Source organism: Pteropus alecto, unplaced genomic scaffold (genome assembly GCF_000325575.1).
Source record: "Pteropus alecto unplaced genomic scaffold, ASM32557v1 scaffold157, whole genome shotgun sequence".
NCBI classification, from domain to species: Eukaryota; Metazoa; Chordata; class Mammalia; order Chiroptera; family Pteropodidae; genus Pteropus; species Pteropus alecto.
The window spans coordinates 3,583,968-3,600,626 of record NW_006440626.1 but is presented as its reverse complement, the minus strand read 5'-3'; the positions used below and the strand labels follow the sequence as shown (position 1 = coordinate 3,600,626).

Below are 16,659 nucleotides of genomic sequence, written 5' to 3'. Positions count from 1 at the left end.
TACAGGGACCCTGTACTGCTACAGAGTGCCTAATGGGGGAGGTGAGAGGTAGAGAAGGGTATCTTGGATACCCTTAGGTGAGCCTTTCCCTGTGATTGAGAAAAATACCTCAGCATTCTACCTTTTAGAAATGTTGTGGGTTTTTTCCTTTTTCATAATGAGTTGTATGAGAGTCAGCAGGCAAGGGATCTTCCAAAAGCTGTCACTCTGCAGAATATTTGTCCTCTTGAGTATCCATAGTATACTAGCTGTGGATTCCATTCTTAATTACTGAGTTCTATTATTGTCTTTGTCAAAAGATAGTTCACAAGATAATCACACTATGATTCTTCTTTAAGTTCCATTCATGTTTTGGAAGACATAACTGACCAGATTTCAAGGCTGTTATTAAACCAAGCCAGCAAAAGCTTTCATCGTTTCCTTGGGTTTCAGCATCCCTCCTGTCCCCACCTCAGCTGCCCCATCACAGATGAGATGAGGAGGAACACTTGCCATTCCTTTCTAAATACTCTACCCTTATGTGCAGGGGGAAGAGAATAAACGTCTATTGTAGAGACATTGTGATTAGCATCTGCATGGTACTAACTCACGCCTGAAAAACGTCACACAGGTTTTCCTCTTGCCCAAATCTGAAAGCCAGCTCCTAGCTCTGTCAGCTACCAGCATTCTTTGCCTTGTTGCTTCCTGTCCTGATGATGAAATGAGCTCTTTGATGTTCTTTCAGGTGCTTGTGTGCAGTTTGCTCATCATAATGCTTCCTTTTGCCCTAATTTTTTATCTCATTCCTTTTTAAGACAAAGCCCCTCACCCACCAGAGGCTTACCGAGTATTGATCTCTTGTAATAGTAATATATCTGTGAACAAATCTGGAAGTAAAGTCCTTTGACTGGAGTCGAGCTGGGTGAGGGAAAGTTGAAGAAGTGCCCATTGCCCATCTCAGCTCTGGGTAGGTGGCGGTGGCAGTGCACTACCAAGTGCTGAAGAGAAGGCTCTTGTGGGGGTTCCCGTTCTCCCAAGGGAGGGGGACATCTGGGGACCGAGAATGCGGAGGTTTGAAATCTGATCAAGGGCCTCTGCCTGCATGTACAAGGAATGTCGGCGCGTTCCATTACGGGCCTGGTAGGACCAGGGTGCCACATCCCACCTTCCCCTGAGAGGAAAGGAGAGAGCTCACTGCTGGAATGTGCACCGTTCTTCCTAAACAGTTTCCTCCTTTATTAGTAATGACATTTCTAGCAGATGTTTCACTGGGAAAATCCTTGTACCTAACCTAGGTGTATGAGTCGTGACCTTTGGCCTCGCATTGTTACCTGCCGTTGTTCTTCTCCAGCCCCTGGGCATAACCAATCCACTGCATTCGAGACTTACCGTCAGTAGATGGCTGAGCCTACACAGTCATTTTTAATAAAATGTGTTTTTTTCTTCCAGCATGCTTTTCACTTCCACTGCATCTCTCGCTGGCTCAAAACGCGGCAGGTGTGTCCACTGGACAACAGAGAGTGGGAATTCCAAAAGTAGGTGTCTCTGGCTATTTTGACATTGTAAGACTGGGCTTTGTGCTCAGTGTCGTTCTTCGACTCATCTCGGGTGGACGGTACATAGTCTTAAAAGGTGGAGCCATGGAACGTGCCTTGTTTTATAAACTAGATTTCGGCTAATTTAAGGACTCGTCTGTGTGGAAAAGGCGCAGAGGCGTGGCCGACATTAGACGTGGGAAGCCTAGAGTGTCCCCGTTGTCAGGGGTTTATGAGAGTCAAAAATATGAGAATCTGAAAACTTAAATATTTATTTCCAGAATCACATCTGTAGGGCAGGAGCCACGCTGCTGGAGTCAGGTTGGCATCCCCCGGTGCTGTGGGTGGGGCAGCCTCTGCTTGGTTTGGTTGTGAGATAAACCTGGAGAAGCACAGTTATCCCGTTTAATAATTTTGAGCAAAAAACTACTGTAAATAACTTGTTGTCTTTTGTCAAATAAAGTTGTTTTGGGTTATAAAAAAAAAAAATCACATGTATAGTAAAGCTCCAGGGCGAATATCTTTGCTTTGAGCAGAATCATATCCACCCATCTTATTTCTTTGGTTTATCTCATGCTGATTAATTCTGATACAGAGTCTTTGGCTATCTCAAGTAAAGTGTGATTATGTAAATAAAACCTGGCATGGTAAAATTTTAAAGATTCAGATGGTCAGAAGGGTGTATCATGAAACTGAGTCTCCTGCTTTAGTCTAATCTCATTCCCGGAGGTAGCCATCAGCAAGAGCTGCTTAGTTCTATCTCCATATATGTACCTGTGTGTATATGGTGGGTATGCATGTATAATTTTTTTCTTAACAAAAACGTGAGTGTCTTATGGACTAACTTACCTTGCCTTTTCACTTCATACATTTTGGAGATGTTCCATATCCACACACAACGAACTGCTTCCGTTCTAATGGTTGCAGAGTACGTTTTTATGTAGATGTGCCATGATTTATTCAGTCCCTGTTGATAGTTGGGTTTCCAGTTTTCCACTGATAAAAACAAGGCATCAGGATGAACGTCCTCATATGTGAATCTTTGTGTATGTCCAAGGAGTGTATTACCTGAAGCAGGAATTCTTCAAGGAGAAATGTCTGGGTTAGGAGTACGTACATTTTTATTTTGGGCAGGGTCAGGTGTTCCTTTCCCGAGAAGAGGCACCAATTTGCTCTGCCTCTGAGCAGCGCGGCGGAAGGCCCCTTTGTCCGTCTCCTGCCAGCGCTCCGCTGTCGAGCTTTTCCGTCTTAGCTACTCTGGTAGTCGAAATGAATACTCCGTTACATTTTCTAATTTTTGAGAGAGGTTGGGCTACTTTTCATGTGTTTCATGTCTCAAATTTTTTGGAGGAAGGGAGATTTTTACTTAAATATGAGCTGTGAGTCATAGGATGTAGTTTTAAAAACAAAAAATAGGTTCTCTGTTACATGTTTAGAAATTCCTTATTGGTACAGTTATTTTGTTTTTAGACTTGGTTATTTACTTAGGGGAAGAGTTTTGGAAATCATATCAAATGCATGTTCATTTTTTAAGAAACCTGCCAAACACTCAGTATCTAACTCATACCATCGTGCTCCATTCAGCAAAGTGTATGCTAAGTAATGTGTAAGATTTAAACGTGTATGGTACAGTCTTTCTCTGTCCTTGGGGAGCTCGCCTTCTGAGTGGAATCGTGACAGTGGCACATGTCCAGGCCAAAGCGCTGTTCTGAGTTCTCAAGAGGCCTTTGTGGTTTGCTCTGCCTAGGGCAGCTCGGGTTCCATTTTGGACCAAAATTGTCTCGTGTTGCCCATTACATATGCCCAGGGCTAAGCATAAGTGCGGGGTTGAAGAAGTCCTCGTGTTGGGCTTTGACTTTATCCAGCCAGTGACTGTCCTGCCACTTCAGCCAGTGACTTTGCCAGGCAGTGGTTTTCAGTGCATTGGGAAAGCAAATTCATAAGGAACAAATTATAGCGTTCTTTAATCTGATAGACAACTTCTGGCTTGTTCTCCAGCCCACTAACAAACACTCGAGCCCCACCCTGTGTGGAATTTGGCACAACTTTTTTTAGACAGTATTCAAGTGGATTTCGTAGGAGAAGTGCTTAAAGGATCTAGCAGTCCTTCAGGGTGGTTGAAGCCGGGGTCCGGAGTTCTGGGGCCCTGGTTTTCATCCATATCACAAATTATTTTACATAGGCTAACTGCCCAAAAAGAACCAGCACAAAAGATTAAGTAAGATAATAATGAAGTATTTTGTGTTCAAGAAATCCATTTATACATGGGAGAAATTTTCTGGCCTTGTTTATTTTTATAATTTTATTAGAGCCAAATTTTGGCTTCTGGGAAAATCAAAAAACCATTTGAAATTCATACCTAGTTTTTCTATAGTGCTGAATGTAGTCAGGGCTGTGATTGGAACTGTGATAGATTTTGAAATTGAGGGCTGTCAGCTGCTCTTTTCTGTATTTGCCTTTCCCCAAACTTGCTTGAGTACTGAGCTGAAGTGACAAGGGCTGCCGCAGGTCAGGGAGGCCAAGAGCGTAAACTGTCTGAGCCGCTGGCTGGAGCCAGCAGATGGAGTTCCCTTTCACACCCCCAGCGCTGACTTTTCCCTCTCGCTTCCCTCGTTCTGCTCAGCATCTGCCTGGTAACTGGAGGTGGGTGTGGTTGAGTCCCAGGGAGGCATTGTCACCGGGAAGGGGGTAGTAGATAAGATGTGACAGGATGACAGGGGCAGAGACCAGTGTCATAACCCGATCTTGGAGCACACTCGTGGTCATTTATAGCTTTTCAAAGTTTTAATCAAATTTGTTCATATGTATAAGCAGGTTTTATAGCCTCAAAACAAGAAATTACTAAGGAATTAATAAAATAATTTACTTTGTCTTTCAGGTATGGGCACTAAGAAAAGAATTCTTTCATCAAGCTCAACTGTTTTTGTTATTCATTTAATGACTTACCCTCCTGTTACGTAATTGTAAATTAGATAGAACCGTGTCTTCTCTGCTTTTTCTTTTCAGTTTGCTATTCCTGCAGTCATATTGTATTCTCTGTCAAATAAAATCCAGTTGTGTTCTAGAACAGAAGTTGTCTCTGTGTATGTGAAAAAAAGTCAGCCTAGGGTCCCCTCTTCCTAGGCTGGAAAGCCAGCTTGTGAAAGTGAGACGTTCGTTCATTAGAGCCAGAGCAGAGGTGTTCTCTGAGCACATCACTTGGTCACGAGGAAGCCTGTCCGCAGCTCCATTACTGACAGCAACCTTGGGCACACCGCCTGTGCACCAAACTTTCCTCCTCTGGAAAGTGGCTTCTAAGGACTAAATGACGTCATGTGGCCACAGGAAGAGGCTTTGTGAACTGTAAAAGCACCATACAGACATTACCTTTGTGTATGATGTGTTGCTTTCTCTTCATAGTTTAGAAAAGTAAACTTAAAAAAGATCTCAAATGTAATCTTAGCTGGCAAAAGAATAATTTCTGAACTCAGGTCGATAATTGGTATTACTTAAAATCGAATTAACAAGAGAATTCAAGTTTCCTTCACCACCACTTTTTGAAATGTTTAAAAATGTGTCGGCCATGGAATTGCCAGCGGTAGTGTTAATTCAGTGGCTATCCAGAGTCTTTAACTGGGAAGCAGCATCGTTTACCGCAGTGGTTCTCAAAGTGTGGTCCATGGACCCTGGGGGAACCTGAGACCCTTTCAGGACGTTCATGAAGTTCCTTTTCCAACTGCGTGTCTGGGTCAGGCCAGCTTTTCGTTACACTTCAGTCAAAGCAACGTATTGAGGGAAGCAGACGTGAAAATCCAGCTGTCTTCTATTAAGTCAGATGTGAAAGATTTGCAAAAATGTAAAACAAAGCCACTCATCTCAATTCTTTTTGTTTTGAAAAAGTTACTTTTAATAAAAATATTTACGTCGACGTAATGGGTGTTTTTCTGTTTAAATTTTAAATGTCTCACTTTCGATTTCCATCATGGTAAATATCTATAGATGGAACCCACACAAAAACTCTTTGAGGGCCTCAATTTTTAAGCTCACAAAAGAATCCCAAGACTAAAAAGTTTGAGAACCTCTAGCTTAGAAATCAAGAACTTTGAAGTCCTAATAAACTTAGATCAAACCCAGCTTCCCCACTTAGCTCACTGCACAGTGCCTGGCATGTAGCACTCACTCACGTGGAGGAAGCTACTGCGTCTGTTATTTTGGGGCTTCCACCCGTGGCAGGAATCCCCTCTTAAACCCCTTTCAAGTGGTCATTTAAACTGCATGAATACTTTCAGTAGCGAAAATCACGTTACTTTTCACGCAGATGACAACATTACATACTTAGAGAGTTATGCTTGGGTGTTAGGACTCGGTTGCTGAGTACAAAAGTCCAGCTCCCGTTTAGGTAGAGTTTATTGGAGGTTAGATGGGGTTGTGTAATGAACAGAAGAAAGCTCTAGGGATACAGCTGGGCCTAAGTGACAAACGGAATCACTGCTGGGATTCTTGCTGCCGCTCTTTGACAGAGGCTAACTTACGGCAGGAAAACGATGCTGCCACCTCCTTTCCCACAGCTGCTGCCACGGGAGCGGGTCTAACTCCCAAGCTCTGATTCCAGACATCCCAGCTGGGTCAGGCTCATCACATAGGAAAGGGTGACCGCCTTGAGAACCTCGTAGGTGGAATGTGGGTGATAGTTCCCAGAACAGGAGTGGTGAGGGAGAGACAAAATGAGGCGTCTAAAGATGTGCTGGGAAGATTTTTTTTTTTTACATTGAGCCAGAATGTCTCCCTATAACATACCCAGTTATTCTGTTTCCTCGTGAAACTGGTGGACATAAATCTTCCCCAAGATATTAGTGGAATTATTTGCTGAGTGCCTACTGCGTGCTGTACCTAGAGAACACAGCTGAGTTAGACAGAGTCTCTGCCTGAATAGCTCTCAGTCTATAGGTGATTGTAAGAGAATGAATGAATAACAAGCTAATTCTGGAGAGCTCGATGGCCTGGATCTGGGCTTGATCTCGAAGTGCCCATTCTCTCTTGGTTTCCCGTCTGACAACCCTCTTCTATCTGCCCCTAAAGGTTCTGGTTTCAGTTCTGCTCTGTCCGGGAGACCTCATCCTCACCCCTAGTCAAAACAGTGTGCTGGGCCCTCAGATGGGCCCCTGACAGCCGATTGCGTGCATCTTCCCGGATCCACTTTCAGCAACCTCAACATTGGTAGCTTGAAATTGTGTTTACACCACAGAAATTGAGAAATGCTACAAACCAGAGCATCTTCCCTGCAGGGCCTGTTGTTGGTCATTTACCAGCACACCCCTGCATAGTTCCACCTTCAGGAAAATGGCATCCACTTGTGCCTAGTGTCTACCCCTGGCTGTGTGTCTCAGACTCTTCACACTCAGCAGGTCAAATAGGACTGACCTATGATCATTGTCTCAAAACATACCCCTCCTCTTGGATGACCCAGCCTGGTTAATGGCATTGTCACTCAACCAATTCCTGGAGCCACAGGCATTCACAAGGCATTTTAGATACTACTCTCCTTTGCCTCTGCATCTAATTAATCATTAACCTCTATTCATTTTATGGCCAGGCTCTCACTAAAATCTATAACCTCTCCTCCATTCCCACTGCCACCGACGGAGCCCAGGCCCTCTCCGTTTTTCTCTAAAACGATGTCATTACTCTCCTTGCTACAACCCGAAGTGAGTCTTTGGTCTGAGGCCCCTTTCACTGGTTGAGAAATTCCCCACCTTAATGGAAGCTGAGTTAGTTTCCCATCGTAGACTCTGAATATGCCTAGTCCTGGCTCCTCCAACTTCCTTGTAGCTGGAGCAAGGTGGATGACCTAACCTCCATCAATCAGAGACACTCACGGCACCATCCCATTATGACTGTGGGCAGCAGCACTGGCAGTACCCAAAGCCCAGTGCAGGTGGCAAAATGAGTTATGACATCCGGTGTTTAGCAGCCTCAACAACTAACACCTTCCCAGACTAGTTTTGTGGCATTGTTTTGGCCATGGTCCCAGTTGCTGCCCATTTTCTGAGCCCAATTCTCCAACACCCTTAGTGCTGCTGCAAGCTCTCCAACATCCTTTTAGTATCCGCTCAGCTGTAAAAATCAGCCAGCTCTTTGGAGCCCACTGCCCCGCCCTCTAAACTGGACCCCATGGTCTGCAGAGCCTTACATAGCCTGTGACGTCACAGCGTAACCCCGTTGCTGCCTATCTCTTTCCAGCTTTGCATGAGTCCTTCAGCCCATTGGCAAAGCTGGCCTCAGTTTGGAGATCTTGGTCTGATAACTTTAAATATTTGCATCATCTAACTACCTCTAAAGAACCTGCCCCTGGCTTCCCATTTGACTAAAATAAAATGAAACTTCTCTCCCAGGCCGACTTGTCTCCAGGTGAGTTGGCCCCTGCCTTCCTTCCTGATTCATCTAAGAACATCATTCCCTCTGGTGTTCACAGAGCTCCAATCATCCTGGAGGGAGTCAGCACCTGTCCTTGGCCTTGGCCTGGGACTCCCCCACTTCTCTGCATGGCTAACTTCTTCAAGTCTCAGAATTCACCTTAACTGTCACCACCCCAAGGAGGACTTTCCTGCTGCCCTGTGAAAATAGCTGCCCATTTCACATCAACCCATGTTATTGTCTATAAGGCACTTAGTGCTATCTAAATTATCTTGGTCACTTATGTGATTACTTGTATACAGTCTGTTTACCCTCCTGGTTCTGACACTCAAGAGAGCAAAAATGTCCTCTGTACCGTTTGCCCCTAAATCTCCTGCACCGATCGGCATGCTTTTCTTGGTTGAATAAATAAATGAAGAAATGAACTGATGAACTGCCCTTGCTTTTATTTTGTTCATGCCCACCAAGCCAGCTGTCAGGACTGTGAGTACTTTTTCTGATTTCTGTACTAGCTGTGGTTCACTTTGAAACTATTTTTGTGTTTTCTTTTGAAATATGAGCGAAAGAGCTTGATAATTACTGTCGATGTTTATTTATTATTATTATCATTTACCGTCAATGATGTGCCAGCCATCGATGAGAACTTTACCATCCACTTAATCTCTACAAAAATAGAATCTCCGAGATGAGTGCTGTTCCTGCTCCATGTTACAGATCAGGAAACCGAGGCTTAGAGAGCTTAAGCGACTATGTAAGTTCTCACCATAGGAAATGGCAGAGGCAAAATTTGAATCGGGGTCAGCCTGACGTCCGTTTCTCCCTGGGCACATGGTTGACACCAGGCCCTCTCCCCTCCCTACCCAGAGGGTTTGGGTCATCTTCTCTTGGTCTTTGGTAATAATGATTCCACCTCGCCCCACCCGTTGCAGAGGCCTGCCCACGCTGCAGTGCCATCATTCATGATTCAGAGTGGGCAATCTTTTAATTTAATTTAATTTAATTTAATTTAATTATTTAATTTAATTTAAATTTTTTTTATGGGAGCAAATATTTTTTATTTTTTATTTTTTACAAATACGCCGAAGAATCATGCAATGCTGCCAGCATTGGATGCAATCCTGGGCCACAAATCTGCACACTCCTTTGCAACTGGTCCTGTGATGGCAGAACCTTTCATTTCGCCTTTATTCTTTACTATGACCCCTGCATGATCTTCAAAATAAATAAATCTTTTCTCTGGCCTGACTTTCGTTGTCGAATTTCCCCCGCTGGATGTACCTTCTTTCTGAGCTCTGGTTTGCCTTTCTTGGCTGTGGCCATCACCATGTCACCCACACCAGCAGCAAGAAGTCTGTTCCGTCATCCAAATCTTTTCATTTTTAACCGTGGCCAGATAGTCCTTTTTTAACTCTCTTATTTTTGAAAGAGATGAACTTTAGGGAAGAAGGAGTAAAGACACCACCTGTTTTTCTTTTGTTTGTTTGTTTTGTTTTGTTTTTTAGAACCCCAGTTCTTAATATATCAAAGGTCAGAGATGAGTGTACAAGTCAATAATAATAACGTTCTTCATTAAATGGAGGTTTGGAGGAACAGCCAGATCCCCTGATGAATAAGGAGCCCTGCCATGGCAGCCCGGAACTATTTACAGAGGGCTTTCTCTCCATTCTCTCATTCTCCCCTCACTCTAGCCCTCTGAGAGGCAGCTTGGTGGAGAGGAAGCAATCTTGGAAGGAGATAAACCCGGGTCCACCCTGAGGAGCTGCGTGACCTTGAACAGGTCACCCAGTCTGTCCGAGATCCTCATTTATTTTTTATTTCAAATTACCATACAATGAACTTGACTTTTTAAAAAATCTTGACGAGTAGTAACATATATACACATTAGTGTAATCAAGTACAGAGCAGTTCCATTGCTCCAAATACAGTACAGAGCAGTTCCATTGCTCCAAATATCTCCACGCGCTCTGTTTACAAACACACTTTCCTCACTCCAAACCCTGACAACCACTGACCTGCTCTCCATTCCTATAGCGTCGTCTTTGCGAGAATGTCATATAAAGGAGTCATACAGTATGTCACCTTTTGAGACTCAATTCTTTCACTCAACATAATGCCTTTGTGATTAATCCAAGTGGTTGTGTGTACAAATGGTTCGTTCCATTTTATTCCATCATATGGATGCACCACAGGTTGCTTATCCATTCGTCCGCTGAAGGACATTTGGGTTGTTTCTCAGGTTTCGAGTCTCTTGCTTTTGTGTTTGGTTTTGTTTTTTAAAAGATTTTTTAAATGATGGTTAAATATACATAACATAAAATTTACCATTTTAAGTGTACGATTCAGTGGCATTAAGTATTACATTTAAAAGTTTGTATAACTATCATCAACTATTTCCAGAACTTTTCATCATCACAGACACTCTCTACTCATTAGACCATAACTTCTCGCTCCTCCCCCTGGCCCCGTCCCAACCCCTGGTAACCTCTATTCTTGCTATCTCTATGAATTTGCCTATTCTAGGAACTTCATATAAGTGGAATCATACAATATTTGTCCTTTTGTGTGTGACCGTCTCCACTTAGCACAATGTCTTAAAGCTTCATCCATTTTGTAGCACGTGTCATGCTTTCATTCCTTTTTTGGCTGAATAGTATTCTATCGTATGAAGACACTACATTTTGTTCGTGCATCCATCTGTAAATGATGCTTGGGTTTCTTCCACCTTTTAGTTGTCATGAATATTTCTGCAACGAACATGATGTATACAAATATCTCTTTGAGACCCTGCTTTCGATTCTTTTACATATACCTGGAAATGGAATTGCTGGATCATATGGTAAATCCTATATTTAGCTTTTGAGAAATTGCCAAATTGTCTTCCTCGGGGGAGATAATTTTTTATATTTTCACTATTTTTATATTTTCATTAGCAATGCACTCTAATTTCTCTACGTCTGTATTAGTCTGCTCAGGCTGCGGTAACAAAATACCACAAACTGAGTGACTTAAATAGCAGAAATTTATTTCTCAAAGTTCTGGAGTCTGAGAAGTCCAAGATCAAGGTGCTGGCAAATCTAGATTACGGTGAGAGCTGTCTTCCTGTCTCGTAGCTGTCCACCTTCTGGCTATGTCACCACTTGGTCTTTCCTAGGTATGAACTCTCGGGGAAAGAAAGAGAGAGAGCTCTGGCCCCTCTTATTCTTCTTTTAAAGACACCTATTCTACGGATTCAGGCTCCACCCTTATGACCTCATTCAACCATAATTATTTCTTAAAGAGCCTACATCTAAATACAGTCACACTGGAAGCTAAGGCTTCAACATATGAATTTGGGGGACAGTGGGGGGCACGCAATTCAATTTACAGCAATATCCTTGTTAACACTTATTCTTTTCTAGTTTTAACATAATAAACATCTTAGAAGATGTGAAGTATCCTCATTGTAGTTTTGATTTACATTTCCCGAATGACTAATGATGTTGAGCATCTTTCCACATGTTTATTGGCCGTTTGTATATCTTCTTGGAGATTTTTTTTTTCTCACTTTTAAAGCAGTCACTGTTTACTAACCGACCACATTACAAAAATAACCCTAGTAGATACCTTGGCTCATCCTTCTAATAAGCCTGTTGATCTGGTCTTTCCTGCTGCCAGCATGTCCACCTTCTACAAACGGGTGGTCTTTTTCTTCATTCCACCTCATGGAGAAGATAACCTGAAAGGCCACAGGAAGTCGTTTGCTTCTCTGAAGCATTTTCCAACAGTATAGATCTCGTGAATCAGATCCTCCATGCAGATGATGCCATGTATACCAAGAGATGAAGCAGTCAGTGTGCTCTCTCCCAGGGCACCTGGCTTTTGTTGATTTTGCTGCCATAACCACACTCGTAGATCAATTCATTTACTGACTTCAGGTTTGGGCACCCCACGCAATCCATGGGTCCACCAGCCTCAGCATGTTAATTGAAGCCTGGCCGAGCTTAACAAAGATGCCATTAAAGATCTGGAGAAAGCGAGAAGCAGCAGCATGTTTTGGACCTTTGTGCTCACACTGTCGATGTCTCTGATCTCGATGATGATGAATGCCAATTTGAGTTCCATGGGTACACAGAAGTAGCCAGCTTTTCATGCCATCCTAGCCATTCGCACCTCAGCCTGTACATCTACCTACATGCTGTGTGCTGCTGCCTAGTTTTTTCATAGATAAGCTTCCTCCTTGCTTTTCTAAGCATCTTCTTTCTCTTTCTTGGGCAATCCTCTTTCTCAAGCGCTTGATCTTCAGCTCTGCGAAACTCCTTCGTTTTTTCTTAAGGGTTTCTGGCACAGCAGAAATCTTCTCTTCTGCACTGTCCATGGCTCTGGCTGGAAAAGAGGTGAGAAACATCAGTTTAAGTCCTTTGCTCATTTTTTAAATGGGTTGTTTGTTTGGTGATGATTTGTAGGACTCGTTTATACAAACTGCATATTAAATCCTTATCAGATACATGATTTACAAAAATATGCTCCCATTCTGTGGATTGTCTTTTCACTGCCTTGACAATGTCCCTTAATGCACGATAGTTTTTTTATTTTGATTAAGTCCAAAGTATCTATTTTTTTCTTTCATTACCTGTGCTTTTGGTGTTATCTTTTAAGAAACCATGGCCAAATCCAACATCATGACTATTTGCCTTTATGTTTTCTTATAAGAGTTTTATAGTTTCAGCTCTTAGATTTGGCTCTTCAATCTATTTTGAGTTAATTTTTGTGTGTGGTATGAGGTAGAGATGTGATTTCACTCTTCTGCGTATGGATAAATTTTCCCCAACGCCGCTCGTCGAAGAGACTGTCCTTTCTCCAAAAATCAATTGACCACACACGTGAAGGTTTCTTTCTGAGCTCTCCATGCTAACCCATCGGTCCACGTCTCTCTTTATGCCAGTACCACACTGTTTTGTTTGTTAGAAAAGGATATTATCTCCCTTGCAAGTTGTCATGACAATGAGAGATCATGGAAGGGAAGTGCCTGGCACAGAGCTTGGCACATAGTCGGTGCTTAACCAGCGTGAGCCGTCCTCAGAAATCTGGTTAGGTGCCCTCAGGTTGAGAGGCCCAGAGACTCACTCAGGTCCCTTCCGATGCCGTAGGAAGTTCGGCCAATGGGAACTCCTCCCCATCTGCACAGTAGGCCTGAGAGACTGGAATGTCCCTCGGGAGGCAACAGGCCCTGTTTGGTTGTCCTTGAACACGTGTCCGCTGCTTCTCAGCACCTGAAGTAGATTTTCTGTTCCTGCTTCTCTCCTTTAGTGCTACCGTCTAAATTCAGATTTCCCCAAAGGAGACCCTGAGACAAGAATGTGGTGGTTTATTTTGGAAGAGATAATAAAGCACAATGAGGGAGAGGAAAAGTGAGACAGGGAAGTGAGAAAAGCCAACGAGTGGGTCACCTGTCCAGGCAACTGGGGCTCAGTCCCACAGGGGGCCAGCTGAGGGACCACACACCGCAGCACGTGGGGATCACACACCGCAGCACGTGGGGACCACACACCGCAGCACGTGGGGATTTGTCCACTGACTCTCACAGCCCCGGAGGTTTCAAACCTCTGGCCACTCCGAGCCACCCTGCACAACGGGCTGAGCAAGTTCCCAAAGCTCCAGAAAAAACCCTCAGGCTGAGAAGCCGAAAGATGAGGGTACTGGAGGTGAAAGCCAGCCAGGGGCAGGAGACCACCTCCTGCATCGGCAGGTGGACAAAGCAGGAGGAAGGAGATATGCGGCAGGGCACCAGCAGCCCCTGCGACCAGCACCGCCGACCGCCTTTCTACCCCTACTCCTGCATGGCTCCTGCGTGCGGCAGGGCACCAGCAGCCCCTGCGACCAGCACCACCAACCGCCTTCCTTTCTACCCCTACTCCTGCATGACTCCTGCATGCTCAGAGTTCCTACTGCGTTAGACGTCTGCGTTGGGCTTTCATCTCTGCATCTCTGGGTTTCTGTATCACTCTGCTGCCCAAGTCTCTGTATAGTCTTGCATTTAACCTGTCCTGTCGAGTCACCACCTTGACTAGTCGGGGCCTCCACACTAGCCCAGCTCAGCAGGCACTGACCTACAAAGTCGGCGCTTGCCCCAGGCCCTGATTTCCCCTCATTTCTGAGGTCTGTTTCTGACTCTTGCTTCAGTAGGGGCTACAGTGTGACAGCACCCAGGGTCCCCCGGACTGCTCGTCAGCAGGCGTACAAATGTCTTGCTTCACAAATGAAGATATTGGGGCTCAGAGCATTTTAGAGACTTGCCTAAAGGCACACAGTTAGTTCAGGGTGAGCTTGGGCTTGAACACAATCTCCTGACTCTAAATCTCATGCTCTTTCTACCCAATCATTTCACCTCGAACACGGAGAACAGAATCTCCAAGAGCTGAGTGCTATGAGAATCTTCCGATTTGGCGGGTTACCTCACGATGAAAAGGGGTCCTCAGACTTTCAGGGTTCTGGGTTCCTGGGTAGCAGAGCACAATATCGGGGTTAGTACTAAACCCACAATAAATAAACCTGTACCTCTTGTGCCAGATCAAATGCCGCCTCTATTCTGAGGACTTTGGGAGGCCAAAGGAGAGGAGTCACTTGCTCTGATGTATATTTTGGAAAATTCTCTCTGGCTGCTCCATGAAAGTATATCGAGGGGATGGAGCAGATGTGGCAGCAGGGACCAGGTGAGAAGTGACTGCACCAAGGACGACAGCAACAGCGGTGAAGGTCATGAGCTGTGTTGGGTTCTGGGTGGATTTTGAAGCTAGTGCTTGGTGATGGGTTGGGTAAAAGAGAGTTAAGGAAATAGAAGGTTTCTAGCGTGACTTCCAGACTTTCATCCTAGACAACAAGGTGAATGGCGATGCCACTGACTGGGGGAAGAGTGGATTTAAAGGTTCACGCCTTCCATTTTGAAGGATCTTTTAAACACCCAAGTGCAGATGTCCAGCAGACAATCACGTGGGCCCGTCGGAGCTCTGTGAAGAGGCTGGATGTGAAGATATAACTAGGGCTCACTGGCAGGGAGCGTTCCAAGGCGTGAGATCGGGTTAGATCACATATGGAGTGAGTTTCAACAGAGCAGAGAAGGGGTTTAAGGAACACGTAGAGGACAAGAGTCACCATGCTCCATGCTACCCAAAGCCCATGGCTCCCAGGTCACCCCACATCATCTGGACTCCCAACTCCATATGGCTCTGAACCGACCAGTCTCACACACCCCGCCCCCAATCCGCCAAATGTTTCCGCCATGTCTTGGGACTCACAACCTGCCCTCAGCAAAACCCTCTCTCTCTCCGTCCTCCTCTCTGCTAACTGACTTACCCCAGAGGACACCGCTTTCTTTCAGTTCTTAAATGGGGACTGTTTTTTCCTCCAAGCACCGTGTAGGATTGGAGGAAAGACTAGTCTCTTCTATCCTCCGTGTTGCCTCTCGCTGACCATTGTCCCTCTCTCCTTCCTCAAACCCGCCAACACCTTCAGTGCACAGGCCCTTAAATGACTTCCCTAACTGCAAGTCACCTGCCTTCCTCCTGAGCACTCTACCTCACCCCCAGGGCTCACTCTCTCTCTCTCTCTCTCCACCTCTACTTCTTCCTTCTTCATGAATTCTACATCCGTGTAGACAATTCGTCCAAACCCGAGGCTCTCAGTTCCTTGACCTCCACACCGCCAAGGCCACCTGCTACCGTTGTCCTACCCTGGATCTTGTCATAGCCAGAACAGCACCGCTCCCGGAACTTCCATGGCAAACATGCCATTCTTGGACCTCCGCCCTTCAACTGTATTTCCGCCTCCTTCTTTTGTCATTGATATGACAATTTGTCCTCACATTTGGGAACCCCCTAAGCCACTGGCCCTTCATCTTTTAACGGATCACCTCCTTTCCTATCTTCAGGCCCCTTCTTACCCATATTAGACTTGTGGTCCATTGTTTTAATCTATTCCTGGCCACACAGCTGAATGTGGCTGCTGAAGGTTCTCCCTTTGACTTCATCACACAAAACTCAAGTAGGATCTTTGTGCTGCTCAGCAACCCAACTCCCCAAAAATGCTGGGCCATATTTTCACCCACCTATCTTAGATGTGGAGAAGTAATCAGTACTAAACACAGCCTCCTTCTTGGCACTGACTTTTTAGGCATTTTGTCTGGACGGAATGGGGAAAGTATCAGGGGGCAGAGAGATCTGAGGGCTGCCCACCCATCCTGCTGTGGAAGGGGCTAAGGCAGAGAGCCAGAGGTTTGACTTGTATACGCCAGGTTTTGAGACTAAGAGGTAGCCTCTGACTGGGGAAGGACAATATTTATCATCAACACTAGCTTGAAAATAAAAGAAATAAAGAGTTAGGCTCCGCCTGGGGTAGGAGGAGATTACATCTGGAGGTACACTGGAGTAAGAGAGTCAAGAAGTTTGGTGGGGCCTCCCTGATCCAGGAGAAGAGCAGGAGTTGAATCCTCTCTGATGCCCACACTCCACAGGGAGCTAAACCAGCTCCTGCGACCATCAGACACCTGCCCCTTGAGGGAGCACTGCACATCACCTTCATCTGTGTCAAGGAAAACTGTGAGCTGTGCATCTTGCCCTCAGAGGATGGCTTCCCGGGACCAGCCGCCTGCTTGACCGTAACCATCACCCACTGGCTGCCCGGCTAGTAATGACCTGTCTCGAAGCCCCGCTCAGTTTAGCCAAAGTACTCCGTGTGACCAACGACCTCATCAACAGCCCACAACAGGCGTGAGCACTCC

The 16,659-nt window shown here is 45.1% G+C and overlaps 1 protein-coding gene and 1 pseudogene across 1 annotated transcript in view; one reads left to right on the top strand and one right to left on the bottom strand.

The window, feature by feature from the left end:
- The window catches only part of RBX1 (ring-box 1), a 12,900-nt gene extending 8,319 nt beyond the window's left edge, over positions 1–4,581 (top strand). The window contains exons 4-5 of the mRNA XM_006917388.3: positions 1,429–1,514; positions 4,393–4,581. Coding sequence (XP_006917450.1) covers positions 1,429–1,514; positions 4,393–4,405 — 99 coding nt within the window. The 3' untranslated portion in view covers positions 4,406–4,581. The remainder of the gene's footprint in view (positions 1–1,428; positions 1,515–4,392) is intronic.
- A 6,918-nt stretch (positions 4,582–11,499) lies between these two features.
- LOC102881300 lies at positions 11,500–12,261 on the bottom strand (annotated as a pseudogene).
- Between the last annotated feature and the right edge of the window lie 4,398 nt (positions 12,262–16,659).